Source organism: Dysidea avara, chromosome 4 (assembly GCF_963678975.1).
Source record: "Dysidea avara chromosome 4, odDysAvar1.4, whole genome shotgun sequence".
Taxonomy (NCBI): Eukaryota; Metazoa; Porifera; class Demospongiae; order Dictyoceratida; family Dysideidae; genus Dysidea; species Dysidea avara.
Window position 1 is genome coordinate 44769941 of NC_089275.1, and position 20439 is coordinate 44790379.

The following is a 20439-nucleotide window of genomic DNA, read 5'->3' on the forward strand; positions in this document are numbered from 1 at the left end:
TTTATCATGACACATCAATCATAACTATATATATTGATACTTTTGTTAGCAAGCTACATTGTATACTTATAGTACTTCAACATGTTGGTACACTTTTCCTTGCAGCACAGGTCGTACCGTAGGCACTTCTTTACTTTTTAACTCTATTATCACGTCAAAATGAACAGAAGAGCTATGAGCCAATTGCATATAGGTAAAATTTTTTCTGAATAATTTTCTTTGAAACTTGGGTTAGTAGATGCTGCATAACATATCCAGTGATAATCTGTTTTGCTGGGTTTTTCTGTCAAAACATACAAATCAGTCCCATAAAAATCAGCAGCAGCTTGTAGTTCAACTTGAGTTGCCCAAGTGCCAGGTTTGGCCATATGTTTCAAGTGACGAGCCATGGAATTATTGAACAAAAGGGTGCTGTACACATCTTGATTTGCAGTGATATGAGAGCATAATTTTTTTCGTACATTCATATGATAATCTTCATCTCCATGTACATACACTGCTACACTTCTAAAAAAGCAGTTTCCATCTGGCAACACAATTTTTATCATCTTTCCTTCTGTTAGCAATTTTCTGGTAATATTAGATATGTTTGCTGATGACAAATATCTGGGTGGAATTGGATCGTCAGGAAAGTTTCCACATTTTGTGAACATCGAACCAGTATAAACAGCCTATAAATTTAGTAAATCAAAACAATGTTGAAACTTTATAGTAAAACGCCTTCATGATCTCATCTTTAGATAGTGAAAACTTCTCCTGCTTTGTTGCCAGGAATGCTTTATTCCCTACAGAAAAATAATTTAAATACAGTATGCACATATAGACCTTACAACTTACGAAGATTTTCTATTTTATTTTCAATAGATGCAAGTGCTTCAATAGCATGTGGTTTACTCTTTTGAATCACGTTCTGTTTTTCATCACTATTGTAAGGGCTTCTGGAGGTAATAAATTTACACCGTCTCTGAATACAACACTTTTTAAGACGTTCTGGTCTCCCAAATTTCCTTTTGTCCAGGCAAAAACGGCACTTTCCACAATCAGCTGCTTTACAATTCTGACATTCACCACACCGTTTTCTCTTTCCTGTGAATTTGTATATTGATACAATTATTATCAAAACAACAATAACAAAATCAATACAGGATAACCTGAGGTATTGTTTGGAAATAAACAGGTGACCTTCATGTAATTCGTGCAAATCGGCTATGCTATAGCAAAAATCTTAACTGTTATATTGATTGAAGTAGGGTACCAGTGAAATCCCTACTTTGGTATTATGAACCAATGGTGGTTGCATGTCAATGTGGGACTGGCACTGAAGGACAAAACAACTGTGGAAGGCCAGCTATTTAAAGTGATGGACAATCTTCACAGTTATTTTTTGTGAATATCAAGCAGTCAACCGGAGCATCAAATGTCATTGGTGTGAACAATTTAAGACATGATTGTACGATATACAAAAAGGACCCTGGAGATTTACACATTATCACAAAATGGCAACAGCCTCACAATACCTTCATAGCACCTTGGTGGTATTGGTGAGGTAAACCCAATAGTGTATATGTAGCTACAGATGCAATCTAATTTTTAAAAATTTATGTGTTAAGGCTTTACGGCACAAGTGTTGAAGGTCTGTAGGACACCTGGTCCTACAGCCTGGTTACAGTTGGTACATAAAGTGTGTTTGAAAAGGTAGAGAAAGGAGAAAAAATCCATCACTGGACCTGGGCAGCCTCGAACTTGCAGCCATCTGTAATAATTTGTAAGCAGAAGGGGTGACTAAATTATAATTTTAATGTACTGTAATCAGACAACCTCATTGTTTCACTATTTTTATGTCCTGATTGAATTCAAAATTTCCTAATTTTAATTTACATTTACTTGTTTATTAACTTTTTTGGTATGACTGTGATCCCATGCATTCTACATCAAAGAAAGAATGGCACTATAAACATGCCACAAAATTAATTTTGCATCTGAATGCATGCCCTAATATTCAATTACTGAGAAATGAAGTGGCCTTTATGCTTCTATATTATCCTTAGCATTACAAGTGAAGAACAATACGAGCAGCGCCTCTACAGTCAATCCAGTTACTACAGAAAATATGGTTGATAAATGTGGAGATAGTGTGCACAGCCTAACGGGAAGTCATAACATGCTACCATAACCTAAGTTAGTTAGTCAGTCAGTAGAATAGTCACTGAAGCCACTACACCTTTTAAACAACTGAGACCATGTACAAGGTTAAAAAATCTATATTAAAAGATAGAAGCTTTAGGGATTCTATCACAAGAGGTGGTAATGGAGGAAAATTTCAATACTAGTATGCCCTATTATAACTAACCAAATTTACTGCTCCCATTTGTTTCCTTCTTGACATTACAGATCATATCCAGATCATTGTCAACATCAATGCCTATAATACGTACATATGTAGACACGTACATAAAATGTGAAGATGTAACCTACAGGCTTACCTAAACTGTTCTTTATCTGATCTTCTGCTTGCCTTATTTAATGGGTCTTCTTTTACTTTAAGTTGCTTTAAGGGTAAAGGGCATGTAGAGACATTAGATTTTCTTTTCACACGCATTGTCCTATATTTCTTTGTCAGTTGATTAGCTCGTGAAATTAAGTGAATTCTTTGCTTGTATTCATTGCTTCATCAGCCATTAGGCACTTCATGACTGGGATTTGTTCTGAACTCAGATTAGTAGATGCAGTTTGCAACAGCTCAGTGTGAATGTGGTTTACCTTGTCGTCAATTTCTTTCAATACACTGATATCGTCAATCATGAATACGGCAGCACTACACTTTGCTAAATTGTCTCTGATTTTTTTCTGCATGCTTAGTAGAGTTTTTCCAGATGGATGATATGAGGGTATTGTACTATGAACTGCATCAGGATCAGCATGGTTGCCATCATAGTCAACTTCTTGGTTAATATTATGATCTCCTGTGTCAGTATGGTCGTCCACTTTACCAGCACAGACAGTTGCATCAATTACACTGTTTGACTCAGACTGGTTGACCTTTAAAAAGGTTTCTTCTAATATCATATGAGGACTTTCTGTTAGGGATATTGGTAGATTTTTCCATGACCAGTTCGTGTGTTCAAAAATGCTAAAAATGTGTTTGCACGGGAGGTTTTGTTTAAGAAAATATGGACATGAACAAGTACCATCAGTGATGTTGACATCATACACTGAGCTCCCACTTGAAGATTTAACTTCGTATATGCCGTCTTTTGCATGTATTGCTGATATAGAGTCAGCTGGCACTTTTTTGGATCTCTCCATGTTGGCAATGCATGAAGTCTGTACATTAAAAGGACGATTCTTCAGAAACTCTGGGATATCATTTCTTGGTACTCTGTGCAAGGATGATTGCTTGGCTGTAAGAACAGCATACTCTCTTTCTTGGTCAGGAAAAATGCAATGCAGCAAAATTTTAGTTAGTGAAAAAATTGATTTGTCATGCCGTAAAGTCAAGTAATGGTTTTTAAGAACATTGTTAAATGATTCCACAAAATTATCAGTATTGATATTTGCATGGTACACCTGCCTATAAACATGACTCCACAGCTACAGTATAAAATATAGCAATGATGGCACAAATCAAATAAAACAATTACAGTAGCTATAAACAAAACACAACCAGTTTACATTTTTCTACTATGAATATACTGGCCTGTTAAAGTTGTAGTAAAAAAAAAAAAAAGGCAAGTAAAGCTGGACATAGCAACCTTAATTGCCAATTGTAAAAAGAAGTGATATTATACAGTACGATAGTACTGACCACAGAAGATTGGGCGTGGCCCATGATAAGACATCACCCAAAAACCAGCCTCGCTTTTTCCTGATGACGATGAAGCAGGTTAGGTTAAAACTTAGCCTTCCAAAAACACTTTCAACAGTTGCTATGAAATTGTTTAAACAGAATTTTCTAGTGACTTGCTGACTTATGTAGTAACTGACTGATGCCTTCAGACAAGCGTAACTCGATAGCAGTGCTTGATTTTTTCACTGTTTGACAACGCTTTAGTCGGACACATGCCTTTTGGTATATCGTAATTCGTACTAGTGATGTGCGATATAGGATATTTTCCTATCATGATTATTGCACACAATTATCACGGTACGATGTATATCACGATATACAAACTCATCACTCAGCTTGTGTACTTACACCGATGACACTTGTAGCACTAACCTACTAGAAGTACAATACAACACGGTACATCACTAGCATACAACATTACAAGCTCTTATATCAAAAATATTACAGTGTACAATGACATCTTGGGTACATTTTTCTCTAATTATAACTAAAATCTATACACTTCGGCTTATATCACGATATAAAGATTCTATATCATAACACGATATAAAAAAAATTATCACGATATTTCGATATATGTCACATATCGCACATCACTAATTCATACAATGCATTCTTCATGGACTTACCAGTGTCCTCCTTTGTGTCTCATTTCATCTTTGCTGATGGAAAAAGGTGTCAACTTGGCGGTAGCTAGTGCATGATACATGTAGCTTTCCTTCGCAATGAAAATTATCCATATATTTTTATAGTGGTTACTTTAATTGCAGTGGTGCTTTTTGAACAGTCCTTGATTCGTACAGTAATGCTGTATAACAAACATAGCTGACAACAAAGCATAATGGATACTTCATTTTTCAGATGAATACTTTGTTTTTCAGATGATAATTGATAGGGGCACTATTTCTTTATTTTGATGTGGTATGTGTGAGTTCACCAGTCATAATAATTTTATTTTACAAAAAAAGTTAACAAACAAGTAGAGCTGGGCGATATCACAATTTCCTACAAGCGATATATCACCACCTGAAACATCATGATACTACTAAATATCATGATATCCATCCTTAAGTGGTATAGCAAGAATATTTTCATAACAAGCACTTTTTTGGATATAACTTGGAGGGCAATTCCATCTAAGAATTGAATAAATATGTGTAAATATGTAGAATTACACTAAATACAGAAAACTACTAAAATATGATATGACGATATTGCAATTTGAAGACGAAATCAGAGGTAAATATCCCAATATACGATAATATTGTGATATTGCCCAGCACTACAAACAAGCCAGCGGTACGCAAAGAAATAGAATTTTCAACTAGAGTAAGGATCATAGCACATTGGAAAAAAAGTGCTTGGTCATTGGTTTTGCTAGTGACTTGGCCTAGCTAACCTAACAGAAGAAAGCTGTTAGGATAAGGGAGGAAACTGGCTGCTCCTAGTCCAGGGATACAATATACCACTTAAAGCACTGCCTATGCTTGTGTGTACAAAAAATATAGCACTCGGGATCTTGAGGCAAATGCAGCACTCAGCTTCACCTCATGCTGTATTAGACTCTCAACACACCCCCTTGTACTGTATTTTCCGTACACATGTCTGGTGGTACTTTAACTATAACATAAAGCACACTTTGTGGGCTATAAAGTACTTTTTGCCCTAAAGTGTACTTTTTGAAATATAAAGTAAACTTTCTTTGATCTCGCCCACCCAAAGATACTCTCCATGAACACAAATGCCGTTATAAGTTAAATTTGTTTTTTTGTACCACATTCATGTGTTACCCAATGCATTCCGATGAAAAAAAAGACAATATGCAAACAAGTCAGATTATTTTCAACCAATCAGCAGGTCATATTAACTGAGCTCTGCCCAAATATAAATAATTATACTGGTAAACATTTAAAAGTCTTTCGTTATCTACTGGTAACAGTAATTATCTGCCTATTAAAGAGTGATAATAAATACTTACAGGTTTGCAGTTCAGCCACTGGTTTATCAAGTATTCTTGTAATGGCAAGTTTTCTTTGTACCAGCTAGATGTTTGAATCTGTGTTAACATCTCTTCAAATTTCTCATCTGTGTGACAATAAAGTTTATAACACAGTATGCTGCATAAAATTTATTGAAGTAGCATATAACAAGGTTCTAAATGATGATTTAACTGTTGCCTTATCTTCAAACTTCACACCATTTGATGATTTGTTTATCCATCTTTCCACTGCCTGCAAACTATGAAAGTCACACACCAATCTAAAACACTTTGGTTGTACCACACCAATAGCACCTATAGAACAGTTCCAACTCAAAGACAATTAGCCATGTTAGTGAAACCATACCTAATTCTTGTGAGCTCTTATCAGTCATGAAGAATTTTGGACTCCACCGTGGGTTCCATTGCTTAATAATCTTAAGCCCTTCAGCAATAAGCTCCTCTGTTTCATATTGGAGAATAATAGTGCCAACAACTCTACTTATTCCAATTGATGTCTTGACAACAAGGAAGTAACACCATATCTCAGAGTTTTATAAACTCCATCCATGCAAGTAATTACGTTACCATAACATTCTAACCATTCTTTCTGCTTCTTAGTTTGGTAAACAAGTAAAAATGAGTCTTCCTTGCTAAGATCAATATCTTCAGCTGTCTTCAAAGTGCTAACACTTTCATTTATTTCAGAAAGTAGGTTTTGATTCCTAATAGTGAACATGCATTAGTGAAGTATAACATTTTAGAGTACAAAACAATAAATTATGTCATGATAGTGATCATACAGTATCATTACAGTAAGTTATACCCCTTACACATAAACCAACAGTACATGCAGTAAAGCATCCAGCTGAAGTAAGATAAAATGCATACAGAGTACAGCTTAACTGTAGGTTTTATTCTATAGAACACACACACAATGGCTGCATTTAGCACAAATGCTGCACAACAAATTCCATATATACATGTATACATTATCCATGTATACATATATACATTATCCATGTTTTACCCACCCACTTTACTGAAATTACAGACAGATGTTATCATACCACTGAAATGTTATGTATTATAATCATGGTTGTTGTGGTCCAGCCACCAGCATATTTAAAAAGGTGCACATTGGCCTAGAATCAAAAGTTAAACTAAGACAACTAAAAGAAGTCACTGTCAGCCACCAGCATATTTTAAAAAGTACACGTTGGCCTAGAATCACAAGTTAATCTAAAACAACTAAAAGAAGTCACTGTCAGTAATAATAAAACTACGGCATGGTAAAGGTCAGATCATGGACAACTGCTTTCATAGCAGAACAAAATTCTTCCTCATCATCTTGAATATTTGTAGAAAGAGTCAACCTCTGATGACAGGTGCTGCTGGAAATAGCCTCTGCACCTTCATATGACACAAACTTTACATGAATGGTGTCGATCAGGTTTGGAGAGCCTGTCACGTAACGAACATATGCCTTGAGATCTATAAAGGTATATATCATTTACACCCTGATGTAAAATACAATGGATTTACCTTCTTCAGTAGCTTCATGAAGGAATGACAGCAAATAGCACCAAATACGATATTCATCTACACTCATTCTTGTTATTTTCGGCACTGGCTTCAGTTTAGCTATAACAGCATCTCCTGTAAGGCTTTCACTGAAGACAAATGCTGCCTTGAACTGATCAGGAAAATACATAATCATCAATTGCATTCCTAACACCTCCAAGCCACTTGCAAAAGCATCTAGATAAATCTTTCTCTTATATAAAGCATCATAAAGAATGATGCACTCAGAAATGCACTTCTTGTTACCAACCTATATGTATACAACAGAGTAAAGTTAAGAAAGCACAAATAACACATACTGTCAATGGAAGGTCACATCCACTCTTTTCCATCATAATGCAGAGCTCTTCTCGTTCTTCACGCCTAAGAGCCAGCAGTTCATCTTCAGTTTCTACATTCTCTAACTATATAGATGGAACAATACAAATAATAATAAAGTAGAGTTTTATTAATCAAACCTTTTGAAGAATATCTTTTATTCCCATGCTTACATCTTCACTAGTTATGGCTGTGATAGCAAGGTCTTCATTGCCAGTTAGGTAATGATAGCAATACTCTGCTAAGAATGGAAATCCTTGACCATCTAAGAGGATGCTATGGGCAACCATTGTACCTACGGTACGTAGTAATCCCGATGACAATGATGTGGCTTTGTATGCTGGGCGAAGCCTACATGGTTCCCCTTCAAACAGACTAGTAGTTGATGGTTTTACTAACTGTGTGAACACAATCGAAAAGAACTGTCTACGGACACCTCCTGTATCAACTCCTGGTTGGCCATGAATGGTGATTCTTACAGCCGCATGCTTGTCAAACTTACTGTATTTATAGAAGGCCAATGCAGCAGTCAGCCAGTCTTCATACTCATCTTCATCATCCAAGCGAATGCGAGGGCTTTCATCTAAAGGAGTAGTAATTAGAGACTCTGCTGCCAGACTTCGCAGTGATGAAAATGAAGTCACTGAAGTCAGAAACTCAACAGCTTGTAAAAACGAACACGAGCAAAGCTCAAGCACAAACTTCAAGAGGCCTAAAGACTTATCTGGAAATATCTCTTGTAGGTTCGCTATGTCTGTAGAAGATGAGGTGACAGGAGAACTAACAGTATAGCGATCCACCTCCCTGGGAGTGACACAGTCACTGTTTTCACCTGCCACAAGATTAATAACATATGGTGCTGGTTGACAACCATCCATACTGCTGGTACTATGAGAAACATCCATGGTACTATCTCCATCATTTCTGAACTGGCTGCTGCTATGAATACCATAGGTCATTGAGTCATTACGAGACAAGGTATTTGTGCTACCTGTGTTACCTAAACCACTACCACCAGGTATTCCACTACTGAGAGTGCTCAACGGCAACAAGTTACTATCGTTGCCAGCATCATCAACCAACCATCTACCGCTGTTATCTCTTTGAGAAGCCAAACTATCATCACTACTCTCATGAGGCATGTCATGAGCCACACTACGCAAATCTGCACTAAGGTGCAAATCATCAATCTCACGACATGGCCTACCATGACATGATCTACTACCAGATGAACTGCCTATATTCTCTTTAATGTGAGATGGTCCAGATCTGGATAAACTACCACCAATGATTTCAACGCTGTGGGACAAGTCTTCACCACAGCTAAGACTAGAGCATGTTACCAATCTACTAACATTACTGCGACTGCCATGAGACTGATTATTGCTACTACTGGTATGATAACATTGGAACGGACCTTCGGGCAATTCTTCATCACTTGAACTGGTTTCTGTACTTATATTTTTTGTTAAGCGAACATAGACTCCTCCGGATCCACTGAGTTCTTTAACAGCTCCTCCATCCCAATGGAACCCTTCTTTGCAATAAACAACTGAAGCTTGCTTTCCACACATATTAATGAACTCAAAATCTGTAGGCTTTACTGATATAGAAATAGACCCTGAACTGCTATGAATCAATGCACATATTTCCTCTCGCACCTCTTTCTCTGTGGCATTAGTTGAGAGAGATGGTAACAAACCACTTAAGTAAATGTCCTTGTCACACCTGGTAAACTTTTTAGGTGGGTCTTCACCCATGTAACCAAAGACATAAAGCTTTTTCTGAAATGAAACGGACTTTTTTTTACTCCTATTGTAGGCAGTTGCTGAATACTTTCCTTTCTGCTTTGATCTCCGTGGCAGCTGTGGAGTTCCAAAATTCGTTATAGAATGCATTGGTAAACTATATGATGTTGAAGGAATAGCAGGTCCCATTATTCGCCGGACTTCAGACGCGACCTTTTTACCTATGATGCACTTGAACCATAACAAATTTAGCACATACAGCTAGTACATTACCTTGTGAAATGTCACGACAACGTTTCTTAAGCATTGCCCATTGTCCCATAGTTTTGATTCCAAGTTCACTGAAGTCGGAATCCATTAGCAGTGGAATGGTGGAAACAAAAACCTTTACAATAATACATTAACAACATCACAATATTGGCTACCTAACAACCTTTTCTTCCTTGAATCTTTCCACTACTTCATCTGAAAAGTTTAGATCTCTCAATACAGACTCCATCTACAGTTCACATTATGCATAAAAGCACTATGTTAGCACTATGTTAGCATATCAAACAGTGCGGTAGTACTGATTAAGTAGGAATCTCCCCACAGGTGTAGCTGTATGCTATATGTAGGGATCGAAGTGATGAAAAGTAGTGAAACAAGAGATGAATAATGGTAAAAAACATACATGAGAGAAATATACATTATTGAAGTATTGTATGCAGCAACACATCATTGGCAACATCACCGAAGAAGGAAATTATTCAGCTATGTAGCCAATATACAGCACAGTATCAACTACAGGTCACTGGTGGCTAAATGGGGTTCATCACTGGTATGGCAAAGGCACATGTGCAGTGATGGGTACACACTATACGCATACATATAACTTGTAGAAGATACAAAATACTTTAGTAGTTGAAAGTATGCAAGCCAGGTGAGCCTGATAAAGTAAGACAGCCAAGCCAAGCCAGCGAGAGCCTAGTAAGCCAGGTAAAGGCAAAGTTATAACGCAAATAAACAAACATTAAAACATACCATGCTGTTTACTATAGAAGTACCAATTCAACTTTTCTGAGCTTTACCAATACCGATCCAATCTAGGAAATTTAATACTGATCTACTAATATTGTATCAGTTATCATTGATTGATCTTGTACATATAGCATTTTATAATCTCAGACTAAGCTAATTGGTCAATTGTTAGCTATGATCACAGCAGTGTTATTGGAGTCAATACCAATGGTGGTGTGGCCTCAATTACACCACCCAGACAATCAGCAGTGACAGCACCCACAAATATTTTAATGCATGCTCCTACAAGACTTTCTTGAAATGGTTTGTAGGCTGTTGTAGCAGAGATTCTAATAGTTTAGTGTTCTGATATGATGTAGCACTATCCATTGTTTTCTGCCAAGAACCTCTGGTAAGTTCAAGGGTAAGTAAAACAGCTAACCCGCATATAGTTATATGGCTTCTTGTAGTTTCAATGGGCACCAGGCAAAGAAACGACACTATACTTTAGCTTCAACAGAAAATTGGTTCTACCGATTTTGCTCAAATTGTTGAGATTGGTACTGATCCAATACTAGATCGGTACATCTCTACTGTTTACAATGCATTTATAGATAGCCAAGCCAAGCAAGCCAGGTGTAAGGATAAAAAATATATAATACAAGTAAACAATACAAACAAACATACCACTATTAATCTTCTTCCTCTTCTTGCCTTGTGCAGCTGGCACGGGATGGCCATCTTAACTACCTGCTTGTAGTGTGCATCATATGAAATAACATGGCTGTTTTAGTCATCAGCACGAAAATGAGTAAGCAATATGTTTGTGCCTTTGTTCAAAGTGCATTTCCATACGCTTTGCAGTTTCTGCATACATTAATTCATTACTTGTGATGTAATTTTAACTGGATTTCTTATTATTTAGTACTTGGTTGTATAATGCATCATATTATTCTTCATGTGCATAGCAAAGTTTACAAGAATCCTGGGATAAAAAAAGCAAGGCTTTGTTGAATGGACCATTGTGCACATAGCAATCATGGCAATGCTTCAAAAATAATAGCTACTATGAACAGAACAATGTAGATTTGATGATGTAGCTAAAAGAAGCTGATAGCCAACTAATAGCTTTATTGCTAAGAAAAATATGTACAAATAAAGTGTACTAGATGTTTACTAGATCCAGGTACAATACCACAATCCAAACAAAAAAGAACAATATCAATGAATGTTCAAAACCTCATTTCACTCCTAATTGTAAGAAAAGCCCGGTCTTGTGCAGCCAGATCATTTTTTCATTCTTGACCCATTAACTAAATGATAAGAAGGTGGTAGCTACATGTACAACTAAGATCTCTAGCATAGCTTTCTACTACCATCTGTAAAGAAACAAAAATTCTGTAGCTTAGCTGAGTGCACAGGAGAGAATGAAAGTAAATATTTGAACAACTGAACCAGGTAATAAATGAAACAAGTCATGAATGCATTTTGATGTCTTATCACAGCTAGAGTAAACAGGAGGCAGTTGCATAGCTGACACTGCAGAAAACAATGCTTGGTATTTCAGTTATGCTATGGCAGTGAGCTAGATTTCACATCCCCAGTTAGCTACGCGGTAAATAAACATTACAGTAAGCACCATGACATATTGATCTCATGCATTCATCCCGGCACTAATGTATAGCTATAGTATTAGCCGGCCGTAAGTTTCTTCAAGTTGAGCAAAAAATTATCCAGGCCGGTGTTTTTGCCTTGCTGGCGGCACTGACTTTACCACACGAACGTCTATGTACCAGGTCACGGACAGACTAACAGTTATAGTCTCACCGACACAGCCAGCGTACCACTTTTTCCTCCACGTTTTCTTTTGGTTGGGACCTTTTCTTCCCTACCCAATGGCAAAAGAGGGAGAAAAAACGGTCCGACTAGTGGCTAGGCGAGACTGCATGAGCAAAAAGGCTATAGGTAAAAGCACAACTTGCCTCATTATCTGATGCATCTTTGTCTGACCCTGATCCCGACATCACCGTGACGACTCTTGTTCTTTATCAACATACGCATCAGTGCAATCAGACAAAACGGCTCCAGCTACAGGACAATTGACTCTTAGTGAATTGAGGCCAGCCTAATAGTAGAGTGGGCGACATAACACCGTATAGCCTAAATATTTCGAGGGGGAAAAATTTTCGCTGATTTCGCAAACATTTTAGCCTTAAAATATTTAAACCTACAAAATTATTACATTGACAAAATTCGCGATTTAAATATTTGCATGAATTTGCAAACAGTCGATTTTGACTAAAATCGAGTCGGTTTTAACCAAGGCTCTTTACTTGAAAATCGAGTCGGTTTTAGTTTCAGAATCGAGTCGGTACGGTTCTAACCTTAAAATCGAGTCGGTTTTCTTCAGAACCAAGTCGATTTCTTCTAACAACTCCAACGACATTCTATTGAACAATTCGTCAGGTGTTGACCTACCTGATTTTCAACCTGTAGTTCAGCCTAACTTTCAGTGGGGGGATCTTGATGGAAGCTGTTTTATCTCAGAATTGGATAAAGTTTATTTGGAAGTGATACATTGGAAGAAGAACAGTTTTGCAGTTCCACGGGGTTCAGCTGGTAAGGCTTTTGTACTTGAACTGGCTCGTTTGTTTCGTGCTGTAGGTGAGGGTTCTTCCCTGGAATCTGTCGCCCTTAAGGCAATTGTTGTGGTTTGTATATTACTGCTCCAGAAGCCAAGCCGCACATCTAAGGACAAGGATCACACTCTCCTATTGGAGCAGCGGCTGAAACAGTGGAAGGATGGGAATCTACTTGAACTGGTTACTGAGGGAGGAGCTATACAGGGTCGTCTCAAGAGCCATTTACCAAAACTAAGTGAGCCACAACTTGTACGTAACTTTTCTAAGCTAATGTTTGAGGGTAAAACCAAGGCTGCTTTACGATTAGTCTCAGGTTACCAACGTGGTGGAGTTCTAAACTTGGATGAGATAGCTGATTCTGCTTCTCCCGGCCATTGTGTTCGCGATGTTCTGCGGGCTAAACATCCTCCAGCTCAGCCTTTGGATCCTAAGTGTCTTCTACAGCATTGGGCTGACCCACCATCCGTACACCCTGTTATATTCTCTTCTCTTAATGCTGCTGTTATCAGGTCTGCTGCTTTGCGAACATCTGGTGCGGCTGGACCCTCTGGGATCGACGCTCGTGGTTGGCGTCGACTTTGTACCTCATTCCACTCTGCTTCAGGTGAATTGTGTGTTGCAATGTCCTCATTTGCTCGTCGTTTATGTACTGTTTTCCTCTCCCCAGATTTGCTCTCGCCTTTTTTGGTGTGTCGCCTCATTGCTTTGGATAAAAATCCTGGGGTGCGGCCTATTGGTGTGTGCGAGGTTATGAGACGTATTGTTGCTAAGGCTGTGCTGGTCATCCTGCGGGATGACATTCAGGAGGCAGCTGGTTCACACCAACTTTGTGCGGGGCAACTTTCTGGGGCGGAGGCTGCGGTTCATGCTGTCCGAAAGGTTTTTGAGGAAGGAAGCACTGAGGCTGTGTTGCTGGTGGACGCCTCCAATGCCTTTAACTCGCTGAACCGTTTGGTGGCTCTACACAACATCAGACAACTGTGCCCGCCACTTTCCACTATTCTGATCAATATTTATAGGTCTCCAGCCTCTTTGCTTGTTTCTGGGGAGGTTATTTTATCAGAGGAGGGTACTACACAGGGAGACCCACTAGCTATGCCTATGTATGCCCTTGCTACAGTGCCTTTAATCAATCAACTTCATGGGACAGTGGACCAGGTCTGGTATGCTGATGATGCTTGTGCTTGTGGCAGTATACAGGACTTGCTCATCTGGTGGAACCAGCTCCGTATTAAGGGACCTGCTTTTGGCTATTTTGTGAATGCTCCTAAAACTTGGTTAGTTTCTAAGGAAAGGTTCCATTCAATTGCTACTACTCTGTTTTCAGATACTGATGTTCAAATTACTTCCGCGGGCCGTCCCTACCTTGGGGCTGCCATTGGTTCAAACGCTTATGTCCAGGAATTTGTGAGGGACAAGGTTGTTGGTTGGTCAGCAGAGATTACACGGCTTGCCAAGTTCGCACAAGTTCAGCCGCATGCTGCTTATTCCGCTCTCACTCATGGCTTGTCAAGCCATTGGCTCTACCTTTGTCGCACTACTCCAAACATATCAGAGGCTTTACAACCCCTTGAGGACAACATCCGGCTGGTACTTATCCCTACTTTGATGGGTTGCTCTCCACCAAATGACACAATCCGTAAATTATTTGCCCTTCCACCTCGATATGGTGGTTTGGGTATCATAAACCCAACTCTTATTGCAGCTGAGGAGTATTCAGCCTCGTGTCACATTGCTGAGCCTCTTTCACAATTCATTCTGGACCGGGGTATCAATTCGGCTATTGTTAAAACAGAACAGCTATCTCGCAAGTCCGCAATCCGCAATTCCAAATCTTCCAACTATTCGGATAGATCTTCCAGTTTGCGTACCCACTTAGATCCCTCCTCTCAACGTGCTTTAGATCTAGCCTCAGCCAAAGGGGCCTCCAACTGGCTTACCACCCGGCCCCTACAGGAACATGGCTTTGCACTGCATAAGTCCGCGTTTCACGATGCCGTGGCACTACGTTATGGGTGGTCTCCTCAGCGGACTCCTGCTCACTGTGCATGTGGGACTTCCTTTTCAGTGGAGCATGCTTTATCCTGTCCCAAGGGTGGCTTACCTTCTATCCGACACAATGAGATCAGAGATCTAACTGCTACCCTGTTGACTGAAGTATGCTCTCAGGTAGCTGTTGAACCAGAGCTCCAGCCGGTTTCACAGCAGGACTACCCTGCTTCTGCCAATATCCAAGATGGTGCCCGTCTTGACATCGCCATGAATGGTTTTTGGGGTGGAAGAAGTGAAAGATGTTTTGTGGATGTGCGGGTGTTCAACCCTCTGGCTGCTTCTAATGCGTCCTCATCACTGGCCTCCTGTTATCGGAGGCACGAGAACATTAAGAAACGTGCGTATGCTCAGAGAATTCGTGAGGAGGAGCATGCCTCTTTTACCCCCCTGGTAATGTCTGCCTCTGGTGGTCTGGCTCATGAGGCTTCTGTTTTTTTATCAACGCTTGGCTCATCAACTTTCAAACAAGTGGGGCGATGATTACTCTGTTGTCATGGGGTGGTTAAGGTGCTGTCTATCTTTTTCTCTCTTGCGGTCCTCCATACAATGCATCCGCGGAGCCCGCTCATCCATCGGTCACTATGTTAAGACTCCCCCAATTGTGGAGCTGATTCGGGCAGAGTCTCAGTTTGCCGTGGACTAAGAAAGTCCCGGTTTGTCCAGCACAGGCCATTTATGTGCTGGGGGTGGTAGGCAAGGGCAGTCCATCAAGCCCGGGTAAAAAAAAAAAAAAAAAAAAAAAGTCGATTTATTTTAGGATCGACTCGGTTTACAATCAAAACCGAGTCGATTTATTTTAGGACCGACTCGGTTTGCAATCAAACCGAATTGATATTATCACCATTGCCAGTGCATAATTTTGAAACAAATGGCACACCATATGAATCTACTTGGAGTGACCTTGTATAGACTATGTGCGATCTAGGGCGTGGCACTTATTACATCATTAAAAAATCACGTGAAAAACGCATCCACCATTTTTTGAGGGCAAAAGTAACAAGTGATGCCGTCGAGTTGCTGTGCTGTTGAGTGCCGAAATCGTTGTAAAGCGGGAAAAGTTACATTGTACACCTTCCCTAAGAATCTGGTGCGAAGAAGACAGTGGATACAAGCTATTCACCGTGAAGCTTGGGAACCAACTCAGCATTCTCGGGTCTGTGGAAGGCATTTCATTTCAGGTAGACACGGGATGAAAGTGTGTAATAGTTATACTGTAAATAATCAGAATGCTGCTTGGTTAAGTGTAATATTTTGTGAATGCACTACAACCACTACTGAAGTTTTTCTGTATTTTACAGGAAGACCTTGCAGGTTGAAATGGGATCCTGACTATGTTCCGTCAATATTCTCATTTAAAGAGAGAAATGAAGAAGCAGATAAAGATAAGTTGTCTAGAAGTCATAGATTGCAGAACAGGAGAAGGGGCTATGCATCAAGTACACGCTCAAGTACACGTAAGGCATCACGAAAGTGCAAATCAACTACTACTCGTGATCAGGTGCCACAAGTTGAAAATGCCGAGGAGTTGATGTCGACAGGAAATGATATAACTGATAGCACTGGAACAATGGATAATGAAATTTTAAGTACTGCTGTTGAGACCATGGAGATTGACCATTAGCAGCATTGTGATGGTCCTGACGATTCTTCTGTGTTACATCAGCCCCGAACGCTTTCACATCTAGCAGAAGAATGTCTTAAGGGATACATACCTTCACTTGTAATGATCATTCATAAGCAGCAGCAGATTATTCAGCAACGACATCACGTTATTGATGCACTTAATGATAAAAAGGTGTCACTGGAAAAATGTCTAGATGAACAAAAAGAGTTAACTGAAATGGTGAAAGAAAAGCTGCAGACTGCATCTGTATTACTCAGCCCCTCTCTCCGAATGAACGATGATGATGAACAAACTTATTTTTATTCTGGTTTGCCATCATATTCTGCATTTACCACACTACTTGCTTTGCTTTCTACTGTTTTACCTCCTTACGAGCACAGAGGAATAAGTCATAGTGACCAGCTTCTGATGGTCTTGATGAAACTGAGACGGGCAACAACGAATCAGGATCTAGCTTATCGATTCAGAATTGATGTAACCAACCAGAGTGTCTAAAATTTTTCATCAGTGGATTGATACAATGGCTTTTCAGCTAAAGCCTCTAGTAAAATGGCCAGAAAGAGGAATGATCCGGACCACTATCCCTGACTGTTCTAAGCCAAAGTATGCCCGTACAACATGTATTATTGATTGTTCAGAAATCTTTATTCAACGCCCATCTTCATTAGCAGCAAGAGCCGAGACATATTCTAATTACAAAAGTCATAACACTGTGAAGTTTCTAATTGCTATTAGCCCCACGGGTGCAATTATCTTTGTTTCTAAGTGTTGGGGAGGATGTGCCAGTGACAAACACATTACTGCACACAGTGGGTTTTTGGACAAGCTGATGCACGGTGACTTGGTTTTAGCTGATAGAGGTTTTGATATAACCGAACCTTTAGCTCTTCGTGGTGCTTCACTAGCAATTCCTCCTTTCACAAAGGGAAAACCCCAACTCTCACAGAGGGAAGTGGAGACAGCTAGAGAATTGTCTAGGGTGAGGATCCATGTGGAACGGCCATTGATGTATCAGGACTCACTGATGATTCCATCAGGGGTGTTGTGACAATTGATGAATCAACACTTGAGGATATCATTCCTGAGTCAGTTACAGAATCTACAATTGGTGTACCAACACTCGATGTCACTTTGGATAGCTGAGAATCGTCATCAGGTTTTCGAACAATAGTAAAGACAGAAGCATGGGGCAAACAATTATTGATTGCACTGTAGAGTGTTTCTGGTGGTATTTGTGACAAATTTCTTTGCTGCTTTTTAGCTGAAGAAGTAAACTCACTGCAAGTCTGTTTTCTTTCAGAACTGTGTTTAGGCTTTACAAAATTAATATTTCTGACTTCAGCAGGATTTATCTGTAGAAAGATAAAAATTTATAAACACTATTACCTAATTCGTAAATACAGCAGTATGATAACTCACATTTTCTTTATACCAGTTACAGCTTGTGGAGGTGCACGATGGCTTAGTAAGACCCAATCGAACAGCAGTTTCAACCTTGAAAAGTATTGCCGCTATGTGACTGCACACTTCACCCAGGCTACATATTAAACCAAGAATGACAATATATCTGTACTACCATGTAGAACTTACCCGGCTTTGCAAGTACAATGTGCTGTTATAACTTCAGCATCAGCCTTCTGCAATATGACCCAGGCCTTATGGGCTTGATCTGGAGTCTTTTGACTGGGGTTCACCAAAGCTTTTAGGATGACATGATTCCCATGCCCATAGCAGTAGACAGTGCGGACATGACCGTTGCAAAAATAGTTGTACGCGTCCAGAGACTTGTGGGCTTTCAACTTTTCCTTGGTATAAGGCCCTTTGGTTTCGATTAAATATGAATATAAATCACCATACACCAGATCTGGCCACTGTGTCATATCATCCGTCCACGATTCCTCGCCAATAGAGTATGGATCAGGTAGTACTTCATCACGTATTGTGAGCTTTTCAACATAGCGTCTTTGTGCTAAATAATCTAACGATTTAAAATACTCAGAAGTCATAATTTCAACATTCGCTTTTGCCCTCAAAAAATGGCGGATGCGTTTTTCACGTGATTTTTTAATGATGTAATAAGTGCCACGCCCTAGATCGCACATAGTCTATATAGTGCCCAATCACGTCACAAATGACTCGAGGTTTAGACACCGGCGGGCAGAGATGTTTACGTGGAATACTCACTCTTTGTGTTGTGGTATCCATCACGTCAGTCTGCTTCTACCTGTATACCCGGCAGGTGAATTCCCTGCCAACGTTTTATATGATTAACCAAGAATCTTCCGGCAAGGAAACAGAACAGGTTGAATTTATCAGCCGAAACTATTCTTCTACAAGCAATCGGACTTATGTAAACAAGACTAAAAGTGATAGTAGTGCGGGTCAACAGCCCGCTAAATCTGACAAGGAAACTAATAACTCCGAGTCCCCTACTAATCAAGTCAAGTTAACTAAACCTCAAATCAAACCATCAGTATTGAGTTCTGTCATTCAAATAAACTCCACTCATGTTAATGGTAAACTCCTGGAAAATGTAGATGTCAGATGGGATAAAAACATATATTTTTCTATTAAAACCACTACTAAGTATTTCAAAGATAGATTACCTGCTTTGATACCAACTTGGTTTCAAGTTGTAAACAAGAATATGGTAAGTACATTGCTAAATTTACATGCTAGTCTCTGTGAATGCACAACTTTAGTTATGATCCTGCAAGATCCCGCAGGAGTCCTGCAAGTTCCTGCAAGAAATGACCGGATTCTCTTGCAAGATCTTGCTTAAAGTTCTTGCGGGATCATTTTGCCTGGGCAATGTTAATGTCCCCCCCCCCAGGCCAGTACAGGGAGGGTGGAGATTCAATCTCTGATAGAAATTCAAATTCTCCAACCTGGGGATAAATTGTTAGGTCAAATCCCCACAATTATGAAGAAGGAATTTGACACAGAGCTTCGTTTTTATCACATGCCACAAGTATCACCTCTTGTTCACCTTCCCACTCTTGGCGGGTACATTTTCAACTCCCTTCCTAAAGCCTAACAATTGTCCATACTGGAGTGAGAGGGACTTAACATTGATAGGTGCATAAGATTAACTATATGGTGCAACCTCTCAACTGAGATGGTCGGTCATCTCAAGATAGCCATTCACTACATTATCATGGTCCTGACTGAGATTTATCAGAGTACATATATGGCAACCTCTGTAATTATAGAGGGCCCAGGAGCTTGAGACGGCCAAATGGCCGTCTATATCTTGTGGTTTTGGATTTGTTTATTTTGAAGACCCAGAGGACGCACGAGATGTAAGTGCTTGTTGTTTAGCACAACAACTTCCCTAGGAATTTGTCAATCACTTACACACTGAAAATGTATAGTAAATTTCCTAGTATAATCTACGTATGGCAACGACAAAATTTAGTGGTTACAAGCAGCACTTTGACCCCTGTGGTCTGAAGTCTAACTATTACCTTTTAGAAAACAGCCAATATACAGTAGCGATTCCAAAATTCCGTAAAGTTTTCATAAAATTTTCTCCGCGAATCTTCCATTCGAGAGTTGGCACAATCATTTCACTGCCATATGAGCGATAAATCAAACAATTGGGTCATTTCTAGGATTTCTGGGGGCAAGGAATACGATGGTGCAGT

At 39.4% G+C, this 20439-nt stretch overlaps 4 protein-coding genes across 10 annotated transcripts in view; 2 read left to right on the forward strand and 2 right to left on the reverse strand.

Annotated features, from left to right (window-relative positions):
- Positions 1-15904, reverse strand: LOC136252332 (uncharacterized). Of its 5 annotated transcripts, none has more exons than XM_066044747.1 (12): positions 11162-11380; positions 9909-9974; positions 9749-9860; positions 7868-9696; positions 7709-7813; positions 7371-7659; positions 6896-7319; positions 5826-6550; positions 2484-3591; positions 2351-2422; positions 838-1086; positions 1-785 (listed from the first exon to the last, which is right to left on the reverse strand). In XM_066044747.1, exons 1-7 carry the CDS (start codon positions 11213-11215, stop codon positions 7108-7110), a joined length of 2667 nt encoding a protein of 888 aa, XP_065900819.1. In that variant the 5' UTR covers positions 11216-11380; the 3' UTR covers positions 1-785; positions 838-1086; positions 2351-2422; positions 2484-3591; positions 5826-6550; positions 6896-7107. The 5 variants fall into 5 exon arrangements, with proteins under 5 accessions (XP_065900819.1, XP_065900820.1, XP_065900821.1 ...); XM_066044748.1 differs by having other exon boundaries at positions 5826-6140; positions 6193-7319; XM_066044749.1 differs by having other exon boundaries at positions 1-671; positions 721-785; positions 5826-7319.
- Positions 12747-16118, forward strand: LOC136253896 (uncharacterized). Its single transcript, XM_066046555.1, has 5 exons — positions 12747-12754; positions 12885-13351; positions 13424-13720; positions 13784-14794; positions 16078-16118. The coding sequence occupies exons 1-5, from the start codon at positions 12747-12749 to the stop codon at positions 16116-16118; spliced, it is 1824 nt and encodes a 607-aa protein (XP_065902627.1).
- LOC136252335 (uncharacterized) lies at positions 16041-18896 on the reverse strand. The gene is made up of 3 exons (XM_066044756.1): positions 18383-18896; positions 18212-18329; positions 16041-18144 (listed from the first exon to the last, which is right to left on the reverse strand). Exons 1-3 carry the CDS (start codon positions 18892-18894, stop codon positions 17767-17769), a joined length of 1008 nt encoding a protein of 335 aa, XP_065900828.1. The 5' UTR covers positions 18895-18896; the 3' UTR covers positions 16041-17766.
- Positions 18886-20439, forward strand: part of LOC136252334 (beta-1,3-N-acetylglucosaminyltransferase lunatic fringe-like) — a 20883-nt gene continuing 19329 nt past the window's right edge. Inside the window, exons 1-2 of one of the 3 annotated variants that reach the window (XM_066044754.1) lie at positions 18889-19031; positions 19083-19442. In XM_066044754.1, the coding sequence (XP_065900826.1) occupies positions 18924-19031; positions 19083-19442 (468 nt within the window). In that variant the 5' untranslated portion in view covers positions 18889-18923. Of the gene's footprint in view, positions 19443-20439 lie in introns of all 3 variants that reach the window. The other 2 variants (XM_066044752.1, XM_066044755.1) reach the window with 2 other exon arrangements.